Source organism: Mercenaria mercenaria, chromosome 5 (assembly GCF_021730395.1).
Source record: "Mercenaria mercenaria strain notata chromosome 5, MADL_Memer_1, whole genome shotgun sequence".
In the NCBI taxonomy this organism is placed as follows: Eukaryota; Metazoa; Mollusca; class Bivalvia; order Venerida; family Veneridae; genus Mercenaria; species Mercenaria mercenaria.
The window spans coordinates 65,316,592-65,337,889 of NC_069365.1; the positions used below are offsets into that span (position 1 = coordinate 65,316,592).

The following is a 21,298-nucleotide window of genomic DNA, read 5'->3' on the forward strand; positions in this document are numbered from 1 at the left end:
CACAAACGTGCGTTGTACTTTTTAGATTATATTAATTCATTTTACTTTTTCAACAGCATCCATGCATAGAACAACATGTTATATGTATAGTATGTGTCTCAACTGTATCCCTACATATACTCTAACAGTATCATTGCATGGGTCTTTTATTTTGGTCGATTCAACGTCACTCCGGCACAATTACAGGTCATAGAGCAACGTTCCAGGTCTGCATGGTACAGGAATAGTAAAGGCCATTTATGGCCAAAATGACAAATAAAGGAAAAAACTCGCAAAGAATTGATTTTTGGTGTAAGTATTATACAAGATGTATGCAACAACATATAAAAAGTATAGAAAAGTATCATGATGCAAAATGTCTATTTTTGGGGTTAAAATGTTTAAAATATTAATGAAACTGCGGATTTCTGGAATCGTCTTATAAAAACTGATTTATGCATCTTACGAGGTCCAACTTCGGCACTACATTAGATTACTATATTGTGCAAAATGTAAACTAATTAGAAATTTAGAAGAAAACAAAATGGCGTCCTAAATCCAATATGGCCACCATAAAAACGACATTTAAACCAGAATTGTCGTCGATTTTATGTCAAATTGTCTCATATTATTGCTTTTACATATAATAAGCTGGTTATTGTTAGTAACAGTATGTAGTTTACCTAAGATGGAAAACATACTGCCAGCAGATTCAATACGAGGCAATAGTGAAGTATACAGATAAAATTGCCGAGTCATTCAGCAGTAGAAATTGTTGTAAAGCAGCGATAACTTCCTTATTTATTAACAAAATATATGAATATGGGTACTTTTCTTTCTCAGTAATATGAGGCAAAATTACATTAAAAGGTGTTTTCAGTTAATTTTCTTTTTCATTAAATAGGAAAATGGCACGAAAAATATGGTAGATTCAAATAGTCCTCAGCCTTTTTCTTCCTTTTTTTTTTTGTTCTGTAGAGCTATTTTCCTTATATTTTGCAACTATTTTTCTGAAATGACATGAAATATCTATGCTTCACATGTAGGTAGCATTTTCACAATGAAATAATAACATGACAGAATTTGTCATGGAAACTTAGATCATATACTACCACTGCAATCTGGGGTCTCATTTTCAGCTGATTTTGCAATTTGTGTGTTCAACTGAAAATATTTTTCTTGCATCAAACATAACCCCCGCTTTTCTTTTGATTTTTATTCAGCACTGATAATATTCTTCAAGAAAATGTAAGTTACAGACATTCTAAATTGGTCCTGATGTGTGCTACAGCCATTGGAAATATGTCAATTGTATATAGTATAAAGATGAACAGCTATTTAATGTGTTATAACCTTATGAACGACTTGGGTTAATAACAGTCATAGCTGGATCTCAGCATCACACAATATGTTAAATACAATCGTATAGTAAAAGAGAACCAACTATTTTTTAGATCAAGTACTCGTGTATTCAATGTAAAATATGTTCGAATTTGGACCAATCAGAAACAAGTTCCATTAAAAGCACCAGTCAAAGCACACCTCTGCTAGGGTATAGATAAGTAGATGAATTACAATGTCAAATTAAACCTTTACGGGATAGACAATAGCAAATACAGGCTGATCATCAGAAATCTGAGACAGAGACGTTTGGTTTGGTAATCTTCTGAATCCGTAAGAGAACGAGGTTCAACGTTATCGGCGGAGTACAGCCAAGGCATTGGGGTCATTTTAATGCTGTATTTTAAAGCATATAAGCGCTGAGCATTCAGGAGTTAGGGCAATCATATTGAGTTGCAGCTTCATGTAAGAGAACACCGGTAATCTTCTGAATCAGGAAGAGAACGAGGTTCAACGTTATCGGCGAAGTACAGCCAATGCATTGGGGGTCATTTTAATGCTGTATTTTATAGCATATAAGCGCTGAGCATCCAGGAGTTATGGCAATCATATTGAGTTGCAGCTTCGTGTAAGAAAACACCGGCTGAACATCTATGCGAAAGGACACTTGTATGTTGCCGATTCAAAGACATTGGCCGACAGGAACTTCAAAACAGTCAAACACAGTATTCCCAGCCTATAGGCGTTTGAGCTGATTATCATTAGTTGAAGGTTGTTAGTTTGAAACATTGAGTGATTCGCCTGATCCCTGAAATCATTACAGTCATGAATCATTTAGGCGAGGTAGCCAGAGAAAAAAAATATTTATAAGGTACTGTATATGGTCTCACCAGCTCTACGTTTTAACATAGGACAGTCACCATCGCGATTGGACCCATTACATTGTTCTAGATACTAAAGGCGTAAGCATTTTCCTGTGTCATATAACTCGTATCCTGATATTTACATATGCTATGTGGAAGTGTTGTTATGATATAGATTTTTATGCTATTGCGAATCGTACTTCAGTAAAATGTTTTCAGTTAATGTTTTTGTTAAAGGTTATGACACACTTAATAGCTGTTCTTTTTTTTATTCTTTATAAAATTCACATATTCCCAATGACTGCAGCGCACATCAGGACCTATTTTAAATGTCTGTAACTTATATTTTCTTGCAGAATATTGTCAATACTGAATAAAATGAAAAACGAAGGCAGGGGTCATGCTTGATGCAGAAAAAATATTTTCAGTCAAACACACAAACTGCAAAATTAGCTAAACAATGAGATCCCTCTAGTGGTAGTGTATGATCTAAGTCAACATGACACATTCTGTAGTATTATTATTTTATTATGAAAATGCTACCTACATGTCAGGCATAGATCTATCATTTGATTTCAGCAAATATTGCAAAGAAAATAAGGAAAAAAAGCTCTAAAGAGCAAAAAATGAGGACTATGTGAATCCGCCATTACGCGACTACGATTTATTGACCATTTTCCTATTAAGTGCCTGTATGCCTATAAGAAAAACTTTTTTCTCTAAGATTGTGCCAGTTTCATTTGAAATGTAGAAACAACCTAAATACAAGGTTTTAGTTTATACCAACAATTTCTAAGGTTTTATGGCAATTTCAGTAACGTGGGGAACTCGTCAAATCTTGGCAAAAATAGCTGTCACAACATAATTTTCAATCAGTTATCATATCTGTAGCCTACTTTTGCCCTGTTTTGTCATTTTCTACTGTGATCTGCTACACTGTCAGGGCAAATTACACATTTAAACTGTAAAATATGTTCAACTGTACCTCTGACTACTAGAAATTAGCAATCGTTAGGATACCAAAATGCAGTTTTGAGAAGAAGTACTGTGCATACACACAAATACATTGAAAATGTGGTCTTTTTGTGTTTAACAATATTTAAATCGAAATTGCAATAAATTTGCCATCTTCTATCAAATTCTAGTCAAAGTAGACCTTTCCCATCCTCATCTGGCCAGATATCAATTTTTACCAATGTACCCTTATATGTTACAGCACATTAAATAGCTGTTCTTCGTTATTCTATATAAAATTGTCATATTTCCAATGGCTGTAGCACACATCAGGACCTACTTTAAATGTCTGTACCTTACATTCTCTTGATGAATATTGTCAGTGCTGAATAAAAATCAGAAAAAATGGGGGTCATGTTTGATGCAAGAAAAATATTTTCAGTCAAACCAATTTTAGGGACATTTTTTTATTCGGGGTCTGTATTGTCTAAATGACCCTGTGGCGGCCATCTTGGAATTGATAAGCCATCTTGAATTTGTGTAAGACTTAAGTTCGTGTGTTTTGAAATAAAATGTGTGTATCTTCTATGATGCTGGTCATTTTTCACACTATTTGAACTTATGTTGTGACATACTTAAACGGTTTTCCTGTGAAATGAGAATTTAATGGCGGCCATCTTGGATTTTGGTGGCCATATTGGATTTTTTTAAAAAATAGTCATGAGCTTAATTTTTTGCGTTATAATTGTCTACTACCATGCAAAATTTCGCTTTCTTAATAAAAATATTGACATCATTATGGGCCGATTCCAGAAATTCACAATTTCAATTATATTTTTAAACTTTTTACCCCAAAAAATGCATTTTGCACCATGATAACATTCTATACTTTTAGTATGCTGTTACATACATATTATTTAAAGCTTTCACCAAAAATCAATTCTTTGCGAGTTTTTTCCCCTTTTTTCATAAATGGCCTTTACTAGAAGATCCCAGGTGCCCCTCCGTTCATTATTTTAGCACGGACGGGCACCTGGATAGAACTAGCGACATTCCATAAACCAGCTGGATGAGGCTAACATGTGTTAAAAAGAATACATGTGTATTACATTTGTGACTTCCCACATTGAATTTATTAAACTCGTTGAATAAAATTGATAAAATACTCGACAGAGCCTCGCATTTTATCCAACTTGTTTAATAAATTCAATATGAAAGTACACTCATGTAATATCCTCTACTTTTATAGCCACTATGTAAAGATCCATGTGGTTACAACAGCAGGAACTGTATCAATGTGGAACGTCCTCATCAGATGCCCCAAATAGGGGAGGAGGGGTGGGGTGTAGCGGGGGGGGGGGGGGCATATAACAACAATTTGACGACCAGAGTATTGAAGGTCAGATTTGCTTAAATTCATGAAATTCTATTAATCTTTTCAGTTTTTAGAAGTAAGTATATTCGTAAAAATCCATGTTTTAGAATCTATAACGAACTATGAATAGATTTTCAGTTTATTATCACCACTCAGCAGATAAGTTTACCGGTTTTCATCACTAACCGTGATGTAGTTTGAGTTTTATGAGGAAGTACCTGATGTGACTTAACCTTAATTCAGCTTTTTGAAGAGGCTATATACAGGAATTTCAAAACCCATCGGATATCGAAATATGCAGATAAATGTTAAGACAAGAAATATGTTTAAAAAAGAAATTCGGCATAAATGTTATGCAAAATCAGATCTGAGAAGAAAGTAACACTTTAAAAATACTCGGTAATCTTCTGTTCCTTGCAATCGACGTACGCAACAGGGACGTTTACTTTCAATGTCTCTATTCAAAGCTTAAGTTTAATCTGAAAATAACAGAAAGTAACATCGTAGTTACATGAAAATCTAAATGATTCGTTCTTAGATATGTAGATATTATTCAAGATCCCGTTTCTTCCCAGCGGGGTGTCAATGGGGTAAAAAGTTTACTTTCGATTTCTCTGGCGACGAGAAATAGCAAGTCTAAAAAGGTTTTAAAATAAAAAGAAATCATTTAATTGTTTGGTACCAAAACATTTTTGGGAATTTAGCCAGAGCAACCAGAACAGCTAGAATAGCCAGAAGGATTAGGGGTTAAGGTTAGGGTTAGGGTTAGTTCTGGCTACTCTGGCTGCTCTGGTTGTTCTAGCTAAGTTCATGCATCCATTGTTATTAACGATTTTATCTTATTGCCATGATTCCGTGCACCGATTGCTCGAAATACAGGTCAGAAGCCATGTTCTACATCAACGCTGAAGTTCGCACCTAAAGCCGAATAAACGAATGCTTTTGCTACTTGAGGCGAATGACTAGTAACCGTTGAAGTGATAACTAACGTACTGTACAAATGGGGAAAATACATCACAATTGTCAGGTTCATTTATTTCACTTATCTAAACTCATTTAATTTGATGAATTAGTCACACTTTAAAGAAAGGTTTTACCACTTTCTTCAATCATAAGGGTTTTGCATTAATGTTTATCGTGTAATTGGGAAAGCAGGGTTTTAATACTTCTTATTCTTTACTTTTTTCCCCAAAATGACGAATACATTAATGTTTGAACTACGTTTTCTAATTTTCTTAAAACAACAACAAATTCATTTAAGTACAGGTAAACGTGTGTGCATGCGAGCGGGTGAGTATACATCGGTAATATTTCGTAGGTAACTTTAGCTATTCATACAGTCGTTGTTTTATGCATGCACTAAATTTTGTATTCTTAGAATACTTAAAGGTGAATTGTCGGGTCAGTTTGATTTTTTTTAATGAAATTAGTCAAATGCAAATAATTTCATACAATATTAAATATACTGGATAATGGTTTTAATTTGGAAAAAATATTATTGTTTAGTAATACATGACTTATCTATATTTATAAATGATTGAAAAATGACACTATTTAGCACTCTCTGCGCAGCGCGATAGTGACCTGCATGAGTATTGCATGATACGGGATTTGCACGTGAATTCCGTGTAAATGTCGAATCCATATCATCATATATGACAGCAATGACGCATGCCTCCTGTAACCTTATCTGTTCATGTCTCGGCATTGTTGACTTTTTTCGTGTAGACCTCAGTTTATTTCTGCTTTGTGCACTAAATAATCAGAATGTTCTACGAATGAGTCGTACATACTAAGACGCCGCATTTATGACCGAGCTTACGTAAAAAATACCTTCTAATGTCTAGAAGACTTGTATACAACCTTCTCATAAGTACGTTATTTTTATGATATAGCCTTAACATGAGAGTTTCTTTCTTCACGTGTGACATGTTTTAATTAATATGACAATGTATAAGGGTTAATAATGAATTACTTCAGTTCACGAATGTTTCGTTTTGCATTAATTAATGTTGATTTGTAAACTTTAAATGTTTAATGAAGTAATTTACCTGATCGGGACGCTTATTGCATAGCAAAAATTAAATAAAGATCATGATGGTTGAGTGTTACATAATCTGAGTGAAAAACTTTATAAAATCTTTCAACTTTATCCTTTGAAGATATTTTTGAATACTTTTCATGCTGTATGTTAAACGTGATTTCAAACCAACGTTGGACATATGTGACATTGATGTGATTGGATTTTAGAAGCGTTCTTCAGGTAAGTACAAATGAGGTCTATTTGACTGGCGCTTGTTTGTGTTTTGTGTTTTGAGTTAATCAGTTCAAATTCGATCGCAAACACGATTTTCAAATAATTCACGGGTTAAAAATGAACACATTTTATCCCTGTGCAAGTACATTTTTCCATTAAAAGTATAAAATAAATAAGATATCCTTGAAATGTCTAATTTTTGCGAAATACAGGAGACAGTCATGAGTAGTGGCTGTCCAGATGTCGTTTCTGTGAAATGGAAAATCTTATGGTCTGTTGAAAACAATTAGTATTAAAATTCATATCATGTTACATTTTAAGATTTATACCAAATGACCCCCAGGCCTTTGAAACATTAAATTTAATTAATTCGTGAAAAGAAATAAAAATCTCTCTTAGACTATTATCGCGTTATCACTTTATTCACTTTATTGTTTTCAGACTGTCACGTTATCACTTTATTGTTTTCAGTCTATTATGTTATCATTCAATTTTTCTGACTATTATGTTATCAGTCTATTCATTTCAGGCTCTCATGTTATTTGTTATTATGTTATTTGACAGACTATCATGTTGTCATTTCGAACTGAATGATGTGGTTGACAGTAGACGTGTTTTTCTGCTTTGTCATTGCAATCAACATTATCAGGAGTGTATCACCTGTTCACCTTATAAGTAAGTTTGTGTATTTGTTTCTGTCTGTTTCAAAACAGATTGTCCGCTTTAGTGGAATTTACCGGCACACATTTACGCAGTATTTGAGTAGCTCTTCTGATTATTTTGCCAAAGTAACATTTTGCACAATACAGCTGTCGAAGCATGCTGAATAAAATATTTCTGTTGTTTAAATAGTGAAAAACGACAGTTTTTCAACAATTTTTAAAAGATCGATGAATATTTAGTACTATCTAGTAGTATTATCTATTTTCTGCCTTCCTACGTACTATTTTTACGCTTCGTCAATATGAATAAATTACTACTTTAATGGCTTCTGTAAAGTGTTGTTTGCCCATCCTCTATCCATTACCTATACAAGAATACTACGTACCCATTACTAGACCATAAAACAGTGTATGTATGCATGTAAAACTGACTGACATTTATGCAAACATACATTGCTATAGTAAACAGCCAAATCACAAAAAGGAACACAGTGGACCATCGCCCTTGAAATGGTCACTATAGTAAAAAACACCACCTATTCATAACCTACACCATGTTCAAATGTAACATGACTGTGTAATTAAACTTTAACTCCTAGCTCACGCAAAGATAATAGACGACAAGATAGGTAAAACAATAAAACTAAAATCATCTGTCTTATCTTATATTTGTGTGTGGATAATTAATATCTCTATCGAACCGATATTTATCCGAGGGTTGTTAAAAAATAACGTAGTCTTACTGTCAAAAGATGCCTGTTATATATAGTGCGAAGTAAACTATCATCCTTGTGTAATTAAGCTGTGTACTTTTCATTACACTTTTTGTCTAAAGTTGAAGCGAATAGTCTGGTGTCATGCTTTGAATTCCACTGCTTGTGTTTTCAATGATAAATCCACTAGTTCACCAGATACGACAAGACGGCCAAGGCATCATTTCAGACATTGAAGACCAAATAAGTAAAGAAACGTGTAACGTCAGTTGCTGTTATAACACAGGTAACGTTGTCGTGTAATGTCAGTTGCTGTTATAACACAGGTTACGTTCAGTTGCGTGTGTGTGTGTGTGTGTTCGGGTTTTAACGTCTTTTTCAACAATTTTTCAGCCATATAAACGTCGGTGTCTACTTGTAACAGTGAGCACAATGCCCAACTTTATAGTGCTGCCTCACTGGAATATCACGCCGTAGACACGTGGCATGATACCCCACCCAGTCACATTATACTGACACCGGGCTGACCAGTCCTAGCACTATCCTTTTAATGCTGAGCGCCAAGCGAGGAAGCTACTAGTACCAGTTTTTACGTTTTTGGTATGACGCGGCCGGGGATCGAACCCATGGCCTCCCGCACTCGAAGCGGACGCTCTACCACTAGGTTACCGAGGCAGTACGTTCAGTTGCTGTTATAACACAGGTTACGTTGTAACTGAACATCATTGAAATATGATTGTTTCAAAGTTGCAAACACCAACTGAAAATTATAAATAAATGAAGCAGACGCCTAGATTTGTTCGGTCGTCCATGCCATTGTCTTCGATTTTTATAAACAATTCGCAGAAAGTCAAGACTTGCAAAAACTGCCAGCAAACTTGCGATTGTTTGCGGTGTTTTAACCGAGCAAAAGAAAAGAATATGACCTGGATATTATTTATGAAAATTAATTATATGAATTAGTGCGAAGTTAATGAAAGCATTCTCTGATGTGATTACTGACATATAATCACCGTGCGACGGATTCGTGTTCTTACTGTTTCGAGCAAACAGAATTTCTAACGGTATGATCATATTCGCTTCGAATTAACTGTGACGTTAGTACAAAAACTGCGCGTTATTACGACGCATTTCTGTTGCATAATTAAAGTATATTGAACCTAGAGACAAAGTCCACACTGTTTTTGAACAGCCCTCGTGGAGCCAAATACGGATTGACCACGCACGATGTATTGATACCATCCATTGTATCTGGAGAAAGGATCAACAGTAAATATCTTTCAGTACAAATACAAATCTATTGAGAAAAATATTTCCTTTTTGTTGTGAACAATCTGAGAAGCAATAGTCTCCGAAGTAAAAATAGATCGAATGCAAATTAACTTGCTTGAACTTTAAATTGCGCAAGTTTATATATCAACTGCCATTGATTTTATGAGTAAGTCTAGTGAATAGGATAGACACTATGTATATCGTTTATTACATCTTCTTTTCAGAGAAGTGTTCGCTGTTGCCGTCTGGGCTGGGACCTGATTGGTACAAAGTGCATCAACCTATACCGCTCGGCATAGATGGAAAGCCAGCATACGAGCCGTCCTATATACACATGCCATGTGCGCAAACTACCGTGTTTGATATTGGCGTTTGCGGTTGCACTAATCTCATGTCTTTTATTTTCACATCAGTCAGTAAGAATCCCTAAACTTTATTACATTTTATCACATGTTTGTAACTGAATTATTGAACTATCAATGTGAAACAGATCTGATAATTTCACACAGAAACTGTACTTTTTGTATTTTTTCACTGAAACACAAATGACGTCACGCATCCGATATGAAGTTTGAATGTCAATATGGAAAATAATGACGTTTCTGAATTCAGGCTCCATTGTAACTTAACGTTGGTTGTTCCAGCTTAAGGGCAAAGAATATCTGACAATAAGCTAATCTATATGAAAGCTATTACCAAGCCTTTCATAATGCACCTGTCAATATTTTGCCCGCCCAGGGGGGCGGCGGGCCGACCCAGGGGAATTTGACATTTCAAAAATTTTATTGTCTAAATCCCCACCCTAGGGACAACCTTTTTTGTCTAAATCCCACCCTAGAGCCTGGTTGGTACATCAAATGTTTGTCAAATTCCCGCCTGTCGGGAATGGTCTTCTGTCTAAAGTCCCGTGTATGCCCGCCGCTCCCCCGGGCGGGCAAAATATTGACAGGTGCATAATGCTGAAAGAATATTTAAAATCGGACCACTATTGAAAAAGATATGGTAGTTTGAAATTTAAGAAAATAGCTGATCATGGAGGCAGCCATTTTAGTGTGTTTATGGAGTCATTTACATACTGCTGAATTCTTTATTTAGCAAATAACCTTTTGAATAGATTAAATTTAAATGTTTCTTAAGTGAAAGATGTAAAACATGGTGATTTGTTTCATTATAGCTGAAAAAAGTAGAGAGATTATTTTGTTAGTTGGTACCAAAATCATTAGTTTTTTAATAACTACGGTGTACATTTTCTTTTTCGATATGTGCTACAGAGTATAAAAACTGGAAATTTATACGTTATTACTTTACCCCCAAATAGAGCATCTTCATGGAATATAGACAACCATTCAAAACATCAAACATTTACTTGATGAAATATGCAGAATAATTCCAAAAATAAAAGGAAGATTGATGGATGAATGAAATATCATCAACAATCTGCATAAGTATAAAACAAACTTAAAATGATGTATCACTTCATTCGCACGCAATCTAGATAATTAAATAGATTTTAAAAAAAGTGAAACATTATCATATTAGAAATAAAGAATAAATATTAGTGTAATCATGATTTATTGTCATTGTATGTTTAATTCATCACAAAGGTCTCTCTCTCTCTCTCTTGATAACTGCAGTTTTGTATTCCAGATAGAAGGAAAAAGATTAATCACGAGTTTATTGGTTCAAGAAATGTAGATCCACATGATAGAATTAAACATTTAGGTAAGAAATATATAGAGAGAATATTGAATAGAAATTCCCACTCCTTTCATGTTTTGTGAGAACACCAATGATGACAAATCAGTCATGTATTTACTAATAAACTTTGATAATGAGGCAGTTGACCTCAATACAATCGGCACTGTTTATTTTCAATACAGGTAAATCTAATACTTGCTTTGCGATAGATCTATGACATAATCTTTGATTACCCCGGGACTTATTGGACTCAACTGTAACATTATCAAAGTTTAGCACTCCCGCACGATAATTTAAACGACAGCATGTTTATATTATTGTTTGATTGTTATGGTTCTCATGCATCGTTGAACTCTAAAAGGTTGTCAATGATAGAAGTTTTGTTATACAAAAATATTTTCTGTATTGAAACGTTTTAATGAAGAAAAATCATAATTATCAAACATGTTATCGTTTGAGTTATCCTGCGGGATTTATACTAGCTTGAATGTGATAGTAATTTAGGACACCATATTAAAACTAAAACAAAGAAAATTTTGTGAAGGACTCAAAGATTATTGTACAAAAGCTATTAAGAAATTTTGACTTTGCAGAAAAATAGCGATGCTGTGATATTCTAATATTCATTAAGGTCTACATCTGAGCTGAATAAAAGATAAAAAATATCATGTCAGAAAACGTCAACTTACTTGACTTTATTTTTAACAGAGGAATCAACAACACCCCGCCCCCCTGCAGCAAGTATCCTGATTAATACGCGCACTGGCGAAGGTATGTAGTCCAACATAGTCCACACTTTGTAACTGACTTAATTTAACTCTGTAAATATTTTACATTCTTCTGTGTCACTAACCAGTGTATCTGTGACAGCGGAACATCTTGCAAGCTTATTTTTCATTTCTGTTAGAGTGTTCAATTTATTTCGCAGCTTAATTCCTTATGAGGTTACTCGGTATCAGTTGCTACTGTATGCTTCCGGAAATGCAACCTTTCATAGACTGTTGATACGAGCTTCTTTGTTTTTATTTAAGCCATGAATCAGAATTGTTTATCGTTTTATTGTGTCAAAGATTCATAGAGCATTGCGACAACATTGTACAATGTCCTGGAATAAATGCGACTACTTTGTGTAATGTTGCGAAGTCTTAATAGTCAATCTATCTCAAAAGTAATTTAATTGATGTTGCAGTGAAAGAATGTCCTTTCCGGGCCTCGTCTCGAGGACCTATGTGGTATTTGATTCGTGAGCCACGAGATAACTGGAGACATATGAGGTGTGCTGATGGAACACTGTTTGAGAAAAGAAGCTGTACATGTATACATAAACAGAGTAAGTTATGAAAAAAGGCACTTGGTCTGCAAACTGGTAATTCAAAGTATGAGTTGAATGATGTGCCGTTGAGACTGGGGGCTGCATGAGAGTAAATCACATCAGATTGAAGAGAAAAAAGTTTGCCAATGATAAAGTGGCAAGATATATTAGGTTGCAACTTTGTGATAGGCACTATGTGTTTTTGATGGGTTTTCAGTCCATACTGGTTGAAAAGCAGTTTCAGGGACTAAAGGTCCGTCTTTTATTCCGTCATTCCACCCGTTTTTCCATCCGTCTGATCCATGACTCTGTCATTTATCAAGAGATTAATGTCACTTAGCACATATGTTCCCCACCTATCATATGCACACCTAGACCGCTACTTCAACTTTGAAGTCAAAGGTCTACTGGATTTTTTCCTGCTCGGTCTGTAACTCAACCAGCCATCAAGGGATTTATATGTTACTCGGCAAAAATGTTTATCATAATAAGTCGATGTGTCATTCACAACGTTCACACCCCTACCTTAAAGCTCAATGTCACACTTGGAAGTCAAGCTCAATGTCACACTTGGAAGTCAAGCTCAATGTCACACTTGGAAGTCAAGCTCAAGGTCACGGTTATCATGGTACAAATGAGCCGTGCCATGAGAAAAATAACATAGTGGGTATGCGACCAGCATGGAGCCAGACCAGCCTGCGCATCCGCGCAGTCTGGTCAGGCTCCATGCTGTTCGCTTTTAAAGCCTATTGGAATTGGAGAAACTATTAGCGAACAACATGGATCCTGACCAGACTGCGCGGATGCGCAGGCTGGTCTGGATCCATGCTGGTCGCATACCCACTATGTTGGTTTTCCCATGGCACGGCTCAAATAGAGTCTGGTTTGTGTCCGGTCCAGAACTCTGCAAACCATTGGAGATTATAAAACTATTTAACACAAATGTCCCCCCTAAGCAGATGACATGACTAACACAATATTCAGATCCCTAGCTTAAAGGTTAAGAGCACAACTGGATGTCATATGTCATGTTCTTTTCCTGTCTTGTCCATTACTCTGCTTTTCGTCATAGATTTTAGTATTATTTACCATAAATGTTACCAATAATAAGACGTGTCCTGCGCAAACTCCAGACCCCTAGCTAAAAGGTCAAGGTCACACTTGGATTTCAAAGGTCATTATGTTTTTGACTTTCCGGACCATACTTTTATCAACCATCAAGGGATTTGATATGACACTGCACATATATTTCCAGTAACAGGAACATGTGTCTTGCACAACATCACGATCCCATACTGAAAAGTCAAGGTCATACTTAAAAGTCAACAGTCAACATTGATTTTTTCCTGTTCGGTCTGTAAAATATTTCAAGTCCCTTTTCTGGTCCTGTCTGTAACATTTTCTACCTTGCACGTACAAACAAGCTCATGTGTCATATGAACCCCGTTAAAAATATCGGTGAACCCAGTTAAAAATATCGGTGTATTTTCTTCAGAATTCCTTCCTGTTAATAGGATGAAGTATTTCGTTATATGTTTTTACTCTTATTTTGTTGCAAATTTGAAAATAGAATGTTATTAAGAATGTGTTTTTTTTACATTAATTGATGCTTTAAGTAACTAACAGTACATGCAAATTGTGTGTCATAATTGTAATTACAACATGATATTGTATATATCTCACTGACTGGCATCAGAACATTAGATTATACGACAGGTGAGGTAATTAGTCACCTTCCAATAAGGTAGTTTGTATTGCACGTCATTCACTTGTTTAATTAAATTAATTTCAATGTTCCAACGTTTTCTGTCAAAACATGTGACTTTGTTATGAATGAAAACAGTTATCCCAAGGATTGCCAAATTTTCAGTGTCATCTAGAGAGCCGGAAAAGCCAGAAGATGTAAACATAATAATTATAGAAGAAGATATCGGCGGTGTGGCATCTGTGAGTATATACCTAGAGAAGCAAGAGAACAATTTTTATCTATATAAGAAATAAAACAAGCTACACCAGCAGTTCTGGTACTATTCACAAAGTTAGTAACTAATGATGTGCTATTGAACACTGAAGTCGAGAATTTTATGCCACTTAAGTTATATATTCTTGTATATGGTATGCATTCACGTGAGTATGGTGGCTGACTTCGGACATTTTTTTACGTCGCGTAGGTGTGCGCATGGTTTATGCGGCACATTTCATTGTCGTGCGCAATAACGAAAATTTGAAAGATTTTTTGTCTCGTTCTGGCGTTCGCCAACGCGACAAAGCAAACTGGCAACGCGACATAATGAAACCTAGAAAGAGAGAGCCTAATACATAACCAAACATTTCATTTTTATAATGACACGCGCGCCGTCAACAAAACAACAATATGAAATGTTTCATTGTTGTGCGTTGCTGTTATTTCGGTCTGGAGTGTTGGCGCGTGCATCAAGATGTTTCTATTTCCTACGGTGTTCCGTTTGGACAATCGTGACTTTTTATTTGAAACTAAACCGCGATGCACGATGGTACGATGACGAAAATGCGATGGCGCGATGGCACGATGATGAAACAACGATGGTACGATGGTGAAAACGCGATGGCACGATGATGAAATCGCAATGGTGCGATGGTACGATGGTGAAATGTCGATGTAATATCGCGTTTTCATCATCGTACCATCGCGTTTTCACCATCGTGTCATCGTACCATCGCGTTTTCATGATCGTACCATCGCGTTTTCACCATCGTACCATCGCGTTTTCATGATCGTACCATCGCGTTTTCATCATCGTACCATCGCGTTTTCATCATCGTACCATCGCGTTATCACCATCGTACCATCGCATTATCACCATCGTACCATCGCCTTCCGGTGGTCATGCACAGTGATACAGTATATGTGTCAGTAATACAGGCTTGTTTAATCTCATTTTCACATTGCACATTTACCTTCATGCATACATAAATACAAAGGACGTGGCCTTGAAGATTTTACACAGTTTTAATGACTTGAGCACTGAACATTTTGAAAAACATTTTGCAAAACAGCAGAATCTAAATGGTAAATTTCTTCTCACAAAATACATTAAGATAAATTCATCTATTGTTGACAAAAATTCAAGTGTACGAAACTACGCATTTCTAACCGGATAGCGATGGTACGATGGTGATAACGCGATGGTACGATGGTGAAAACGCGATGGCACGATGGTGAAAACGCGATGGTATGATGATGAAAACGCGATGGCACGATGGTACGATGGTGAAAACGCGATGGCAGGATGGTGATAACGCGATAGCACGTTGGTGAAAACGCGATGGCACGATGGTGAAAACGCGATGGTACGATGGTGATAACGCGATGGCACGATGGTGAAAACGCGATGGTACGATGATGAAAACGCGATGACACGATGGTACGATGATGAAAACGCGATGACACGATGGTGCGATGGTGAAAACGCGATGGTACGATGATGAAAACGCGATATTACATCGACATTTCACCATCATACCATCGCACCATCGCAATTTCATCATCGTGCCATCGCGTTTTCACCATCGTACCATCGTTGTTTCATCATCGTGCCATCGCGCCATCGCGTTTTCGTCATCGTACCATCGTGCATCGCGGTTTAGTTTCAAATAAATAAATAAAAAGTCACGATTGTCCAAACGGAACACCGTAATTTTCTCTTTATATTTTGTTTCTATTGTAGTTTTCTCTTTAACAACCACATTCTAGAGGGATCGATCCCGACGAAAATCGGTAGGATTGATTCCCTATTACATTAGCTCACATGTAAAAATCTCTATACTGATAATGTATGTATCTTTAACTATCTTTACTTCAATGCATTGTTCTGCATGGTGCTTTGTTTTTCAGGACAAAACAATAAGCCAAAGCCTTGGTATTTCTGTATCTGATGTAGATTTTTCCCGAGATCAGCGGCCTCAAGATATTCCTTTCTGGAGGAGACAAGATCTCTTCACTTCCAACAAAAAGGAGGAAAAAAGAAAGTTTGATGGCAAGTCTGACGTACAAGTCATGTTGCATGACCACGGAAATAACAATGGTCAACCTTTGGAAGAAAAGGATGGACTTGGTATCGGCAAAGATGATATCTCTTCTGCACATAAACAACTGTTCCTGAAAGGTAACAGAAAAGGACTAGTGTCTCATTCTAGAACAAAGATCACGCCGCTAGTTCTAGACTCAACAGTACAGAATAAACTTGATACGGACAACAGTGTGCATGCAGATGGAAATGCTGAGTCTTTAATCATACGTTCCGAAACGTTCCAGCCACAAACAGTAAGTGTTAGACGTGGTGATAAAGCTATGGATGAAGACAACATTCTGAAAGTTCTAGATGAAATAAGTACAACCATTGATGCCTTGAAGAATGCAGAACAAATTACTGATCCAGACAAACAAAATAAAACAGAAGGTATAATAATTTTCACGTGCAAGTTTTATATAAAATATAATATACTTAGAGGGATACTGTTTACGTCAGTGCATGTATTTTTTTCTGTATTTTAGCGAAGTAATAGACATATATCTGGTTGATATAATAGTGATCCCTAATTTTAATGCCCATTTTACCAAATAAATGTTTTAATATATGTTTCCTTTTTAGATGATGAACATACCGGACCATTCGACGAAATATTTTACAGTTTAGGTAACTTGTTTTTTCTATTGTTTATTATTGACAACAGTAATCACTTAGTTGTTAAAAGAAAACGTCACACATATCAATTTTTGATATAGTATATTCAAAGGAATAATCTTGTAACGTTTCTACATAGTTTTGAATCATTATTGTAGAAGAATGCCCAAAGAAGCCGCTACAAGCGCTTGGTGCACAGTACTTCCTGCTACACGTGAGGAACATTGGCTATATTCCTTTCACCTGTCACGGTAACACTGTCTACGATCACAGTATCTGTGCCTGCAAGCCAGTGCAAGGTGACACAAGTTTCATCTTCGCTACACTTAAGGTTGACACTATACGTTAAAAAGCTAGTAAAGGGCTGTTGCAGTATGATTTTGGTACAGTCATGTTGCAGTAAAATAGAAATTTCCACATAAAACGCGTGCCCTTATATCATATTTCAGACGGTTTCAAGTTATTAAGTAATGAGTTAACCGTTTTCTTAAATTTAGACAGCTTTAATGAGAACATTGAAATCACATATGCTCAAGAGTTTTGTAGTTTGTTGAATGTGTAAAGTGTTTCAATGTCTAGTATATTAAATGCATTTTTTGCATTTGTGTTTGCCATGCTCCAGCTTAAAATTATGTATTGTTTTTTAGCTCGACTATTCGAAGAATAGGGGAGCTATCCTACTCGCCCCGGCGTCGGCGTTAGCGTCAACGTCAAACAAATGTTAAAGTTTGCGTACCACACCAAATATTTTCAAAGTCCATTGAGATATTGCTTTCATATTTTGCATACTTGTTTACCATCATGACCCCAGTCTGTAAAAAGTAGGAGGCAACCCTATCAAGCATTTTGACTGAATTATGGCCCCTTTTCGACTTAGAATAAATGTTAACGTTTGCGTACCACCCCAAACATTTTCAAAGTCCATTGGGATATTGCTTTCATATTTTGCATACTTGTTTACCATCATGACCCCAGTCTGTAAAAAGGAGGAGGCAACTCTATCAAGCATTTTGACTGAATTATGGCCCCTTTTCAACTTAGAATAAATGTTAAAGTTTGCGTACCACCCCAAATATCTGCAAAGTCCATTGAGATATTGCTTTCATATTTTGCATACTTGTTTATCATCATGACCCCAGTCTGTAAAAGGAGGAGGCAACTCTATCAAGCATTTTGACTGAATTATGGCCCCTTTTCGACTAAGAATAAATGTTAAAGTTTGCGTACCACCCCAAATATTTGCAAAGTCCATTGAGATATTGCTTTCATATTTTGCATACTTGTTTACCATCATGACCCCAGTCTGTAAAAAGGAGGAGGCAACTCTATCAAGCATTTTGACTGAATTATGGCCCCTTTTCGACTTAGAATATGCTTATTTTAATGGTAAAGTTTTACTCATTGCTTATATTATACTATCAAGCACTGAGAATAGTCGAGCGCGCTGTCCACTGACAGCTCTTGTTTTCTTATCTTATAAAATAGAAACAACATTTACTCCAAAAGTAATAGGCAATAAGTCATATCTGTTCAAACTTAATCGACTTTACGTTTGTATTTCAGAAGATACAGCCTACGATGAAATAAAATTTCCCGTGAAAGGTAAGTAATTAATGCAGTACTATACTGTAGTTTAGCTGCATCAAGGATTCTACAAATGCAGTATAAACGTGTATTTTATTGTCACAATTTTTCTAGAAATGAATTGTAAACGTGTAGTTTATATGTCACAAGTAAGCAAAGTATGAACCTGTAGTTTAATTGTCACAGTGAGGAAGGACGTGAAGTGGTTTCACTTTATTCAAGCGAGTGAAATGGTTACAAACTTACAAAATGGCGGATATTTGCTAAAATTATCGCACGTTCGCTTGTTTTTTTTGTGTGTTTTTTTTTTCATCAGATAAGTGGGTCTCTATGATATTTCGAGCTCTACGGATATGTGCAGCATCAGTTCTATGTTTACGTCACACTCGGTTTTGTGCTTCAGCGTCGTAGATTTCCAATTGTCGAAGTAAATAAAAGTATAAAATGATCATGTCCATGTTTTGATAATTGAATGGCGTCGTTTCTTGTCGATTTTTTAAAAAATAATTATGATTAAACTAGCCTGCTCTGGAGTTCTTAAATTTGACAAAACAACTGACTGTGAAAAAAAAATAAAATAAAAATGTTTGCGTCCGAAATTGCTTGAAATACAAGTTTGCAGCGAAAAATATGTTTGCACAAGATTTATTTGAGTATAAAATAACCCATAAAACATACCGAATCAAACTTTTCTGAAATTCTAAACATTAAGTTGTTTTACCTCCTAAAAGGCCCTAAAACAGACTAGTTTGAGCATTATAATTAAGATATCAATTATCAAAACACGGACATGATCATTTTATACTTTCCATAACTTCGACAATTCGATATCTACGACGCTGAACCGAATAAACTGAATGTGACTCTATGATATGTGCATAGAACTAATGCATGCACATATCCGTAAAGTTCAAAATATCATAGAAACCCACTTACCTGATGAAAAAACAACAACAACAAGCGAACGTGCGATAATTTTAGCAAATATCCGCCATTTTATAAGTTTGCAACCAATTCGCTCGCTTGAAGTAAGTGTTCAACTAATTCACGTCCTGTCCCTTCTTTCTAGAAAAGCAGTGTAAACGGGTAGTCACAAGGGTTTTAGAAATGCAGTGTAAATATGTAACTGTAAGCTGAGATCTAATTTCTTCACTTTCATTGATGTTAAACCTATCGATTATTGTTTTCATAGTATTACATTTTAAGAAATATTGAATGTAGATATGTGAAAGTAAAAAAGAACAGCTGCATATTCATTTGTTTTCATTTGACAGAATGTATGAAAAGAGCGCTTCCGGAATTAGGACCACAATTTTTCCTTGATCATCTCCGTGGAGTTGGATATATCCCATATGTTTGTCATGGAAATAGATTATATGACGAAAATGTATGTGCTTGTGTGTAGAATAAAAAAGTAATGACAGAAAGTGTTTGTTTATTAATTACGGATGGAATGATATCTTGTTTTTACAATATGTTTTTGCATGGACGGCATTATTTAACTTTGATCGTTGTTAAGAGTGTGAAACTGATTTCCATTTTATTGAATTCTTGTAGTAGAGCTAGTTCGGACCACTTTTATATATGTATATATATGAGCCGCGTCATGAGAAAACCAACATAGTGCGTTTGCGACCAGCATGGATCCAGACCAGCCTGCTTACAGTTTATCTAATTGCAATAGGCTTTGAAAGCGAACAGCATGGATCCTGACCAGACTACACGGATGCGCAGGCTGGTCTGGATCCATGCTGGTCGCAAACGCACTATGTTGGTTTTCTCATGGCGCGGCTCATATAATATCCAGATATTTGACTCTCTGCAAATTGAAGTATACATATTTACCGGTAATGTCCCATCTGACCCTCTATCACAAAATCTTGAAACTGCCCCTGCTATATACAGTCATCTGGCAACCACATAGAATGAACAATTTATAATAACTATATAGATTTTAACCGGTTTCAATATCTTCTATTCGCTTTATCGGACACTTAAAACTTTACCAGTCCACTTTATCTAGACGCTTTTATTTATTTAGAATTATGTTCTTTTCACTCAGTCGCCAGACTGTAAACATGTTAGGACTGTTAATTCTTTTATCTTTTCAAACGTACGTTTTCTATATTTTTATGTATTATTCTAACACGACCAGCAAATAACTTACATACATGTAGAGCAAAATCTATCTCGGGTTATTCTGCAATAACCCACTTGTGCAATGACGTCATCCGATCCAGGTGCGTAACACGGTCGTAAAAAGTTGTTACCATTTTTTCTAACACTGTTGCTACTAGTATGTCGTGTTAGAATCGAAATAACAAGTTCCCAAGTGTGATTTATCGTAGATTACCAGAGTTTTTCGTTCTTATGCGAAACAATATATCACTCAGGCCTACGGCCTTCGTGATATATTTTTACGCATAAGAACTCAAAACACGGGTTATTCTACGATAAACCACGATTGGGAATATTTCTTAAATGGACAATTGTATACTCAAGGGTCACACTTACTATATCGTATAGTGTGACCCTTGAGTATACAATTGTCCATTTAAGAAATATTCCCAATCGTGGTTTATCGTAGATTACCAGAGTTTTTCGTTCTTATGCGAAACAATATA

General features: G+C 35.7%; 1 protein-coding gene across 3 annotated transcripts; it reads left to right on the forward strand.

The window, feature by feature from the left end:
• Positions 1-5,765: 5,765 nt before the first annotated feature.
• On the forward strand, positions 5,766-20,101 carry LOC123557442 (uncharacterized). Of its 3 annotated transcripts, none has more exons than XM_053543775.1 (13): positions 5,766-5,801; positions 6,699-6,775; positions 7,334-7,444; positions 9,641-9,832; positions 11,064-11,138; positions 11,823-11,885; positions 12,304-12,444; positions 14,297-14,373; positions 16,301-16,865; positions 17,058-17,102; positions 17,249-17,389; positions 18,654-18,692; positions 19,949-20,101. In XM_053543775.1, exons 3-13 carry the CDS (start codon positions 7,360-7,362, stop codon positions 20,077-20,079), a joined length of 1,554 nt encoding a protein of 517 aa, XP_053399750.1. In that variant the 5' UTR covers positions 5,766-5,801; positions 6,699-6,775; positions 7,334-7,359; the 3' UTR covers positions 20,080-20,101. The 3 variants fall into 3 exon arrangements, with proteins under 3 accessions (XP_053399750.1, XP_045204832.2, XP_045204833.2); XM_045348897.2 differs by having other exon boundaries at positions 5,798-5,829; XM_045348898.2 differs by lacking the exon at positions 5,766-5,801 and having other exon boundaries at positions 5,859-6,775; positions 7,299-7,444.
• The last annotated feature ends 1,197 nt before the right edge of the window (positions 20,102-21,298 follow it).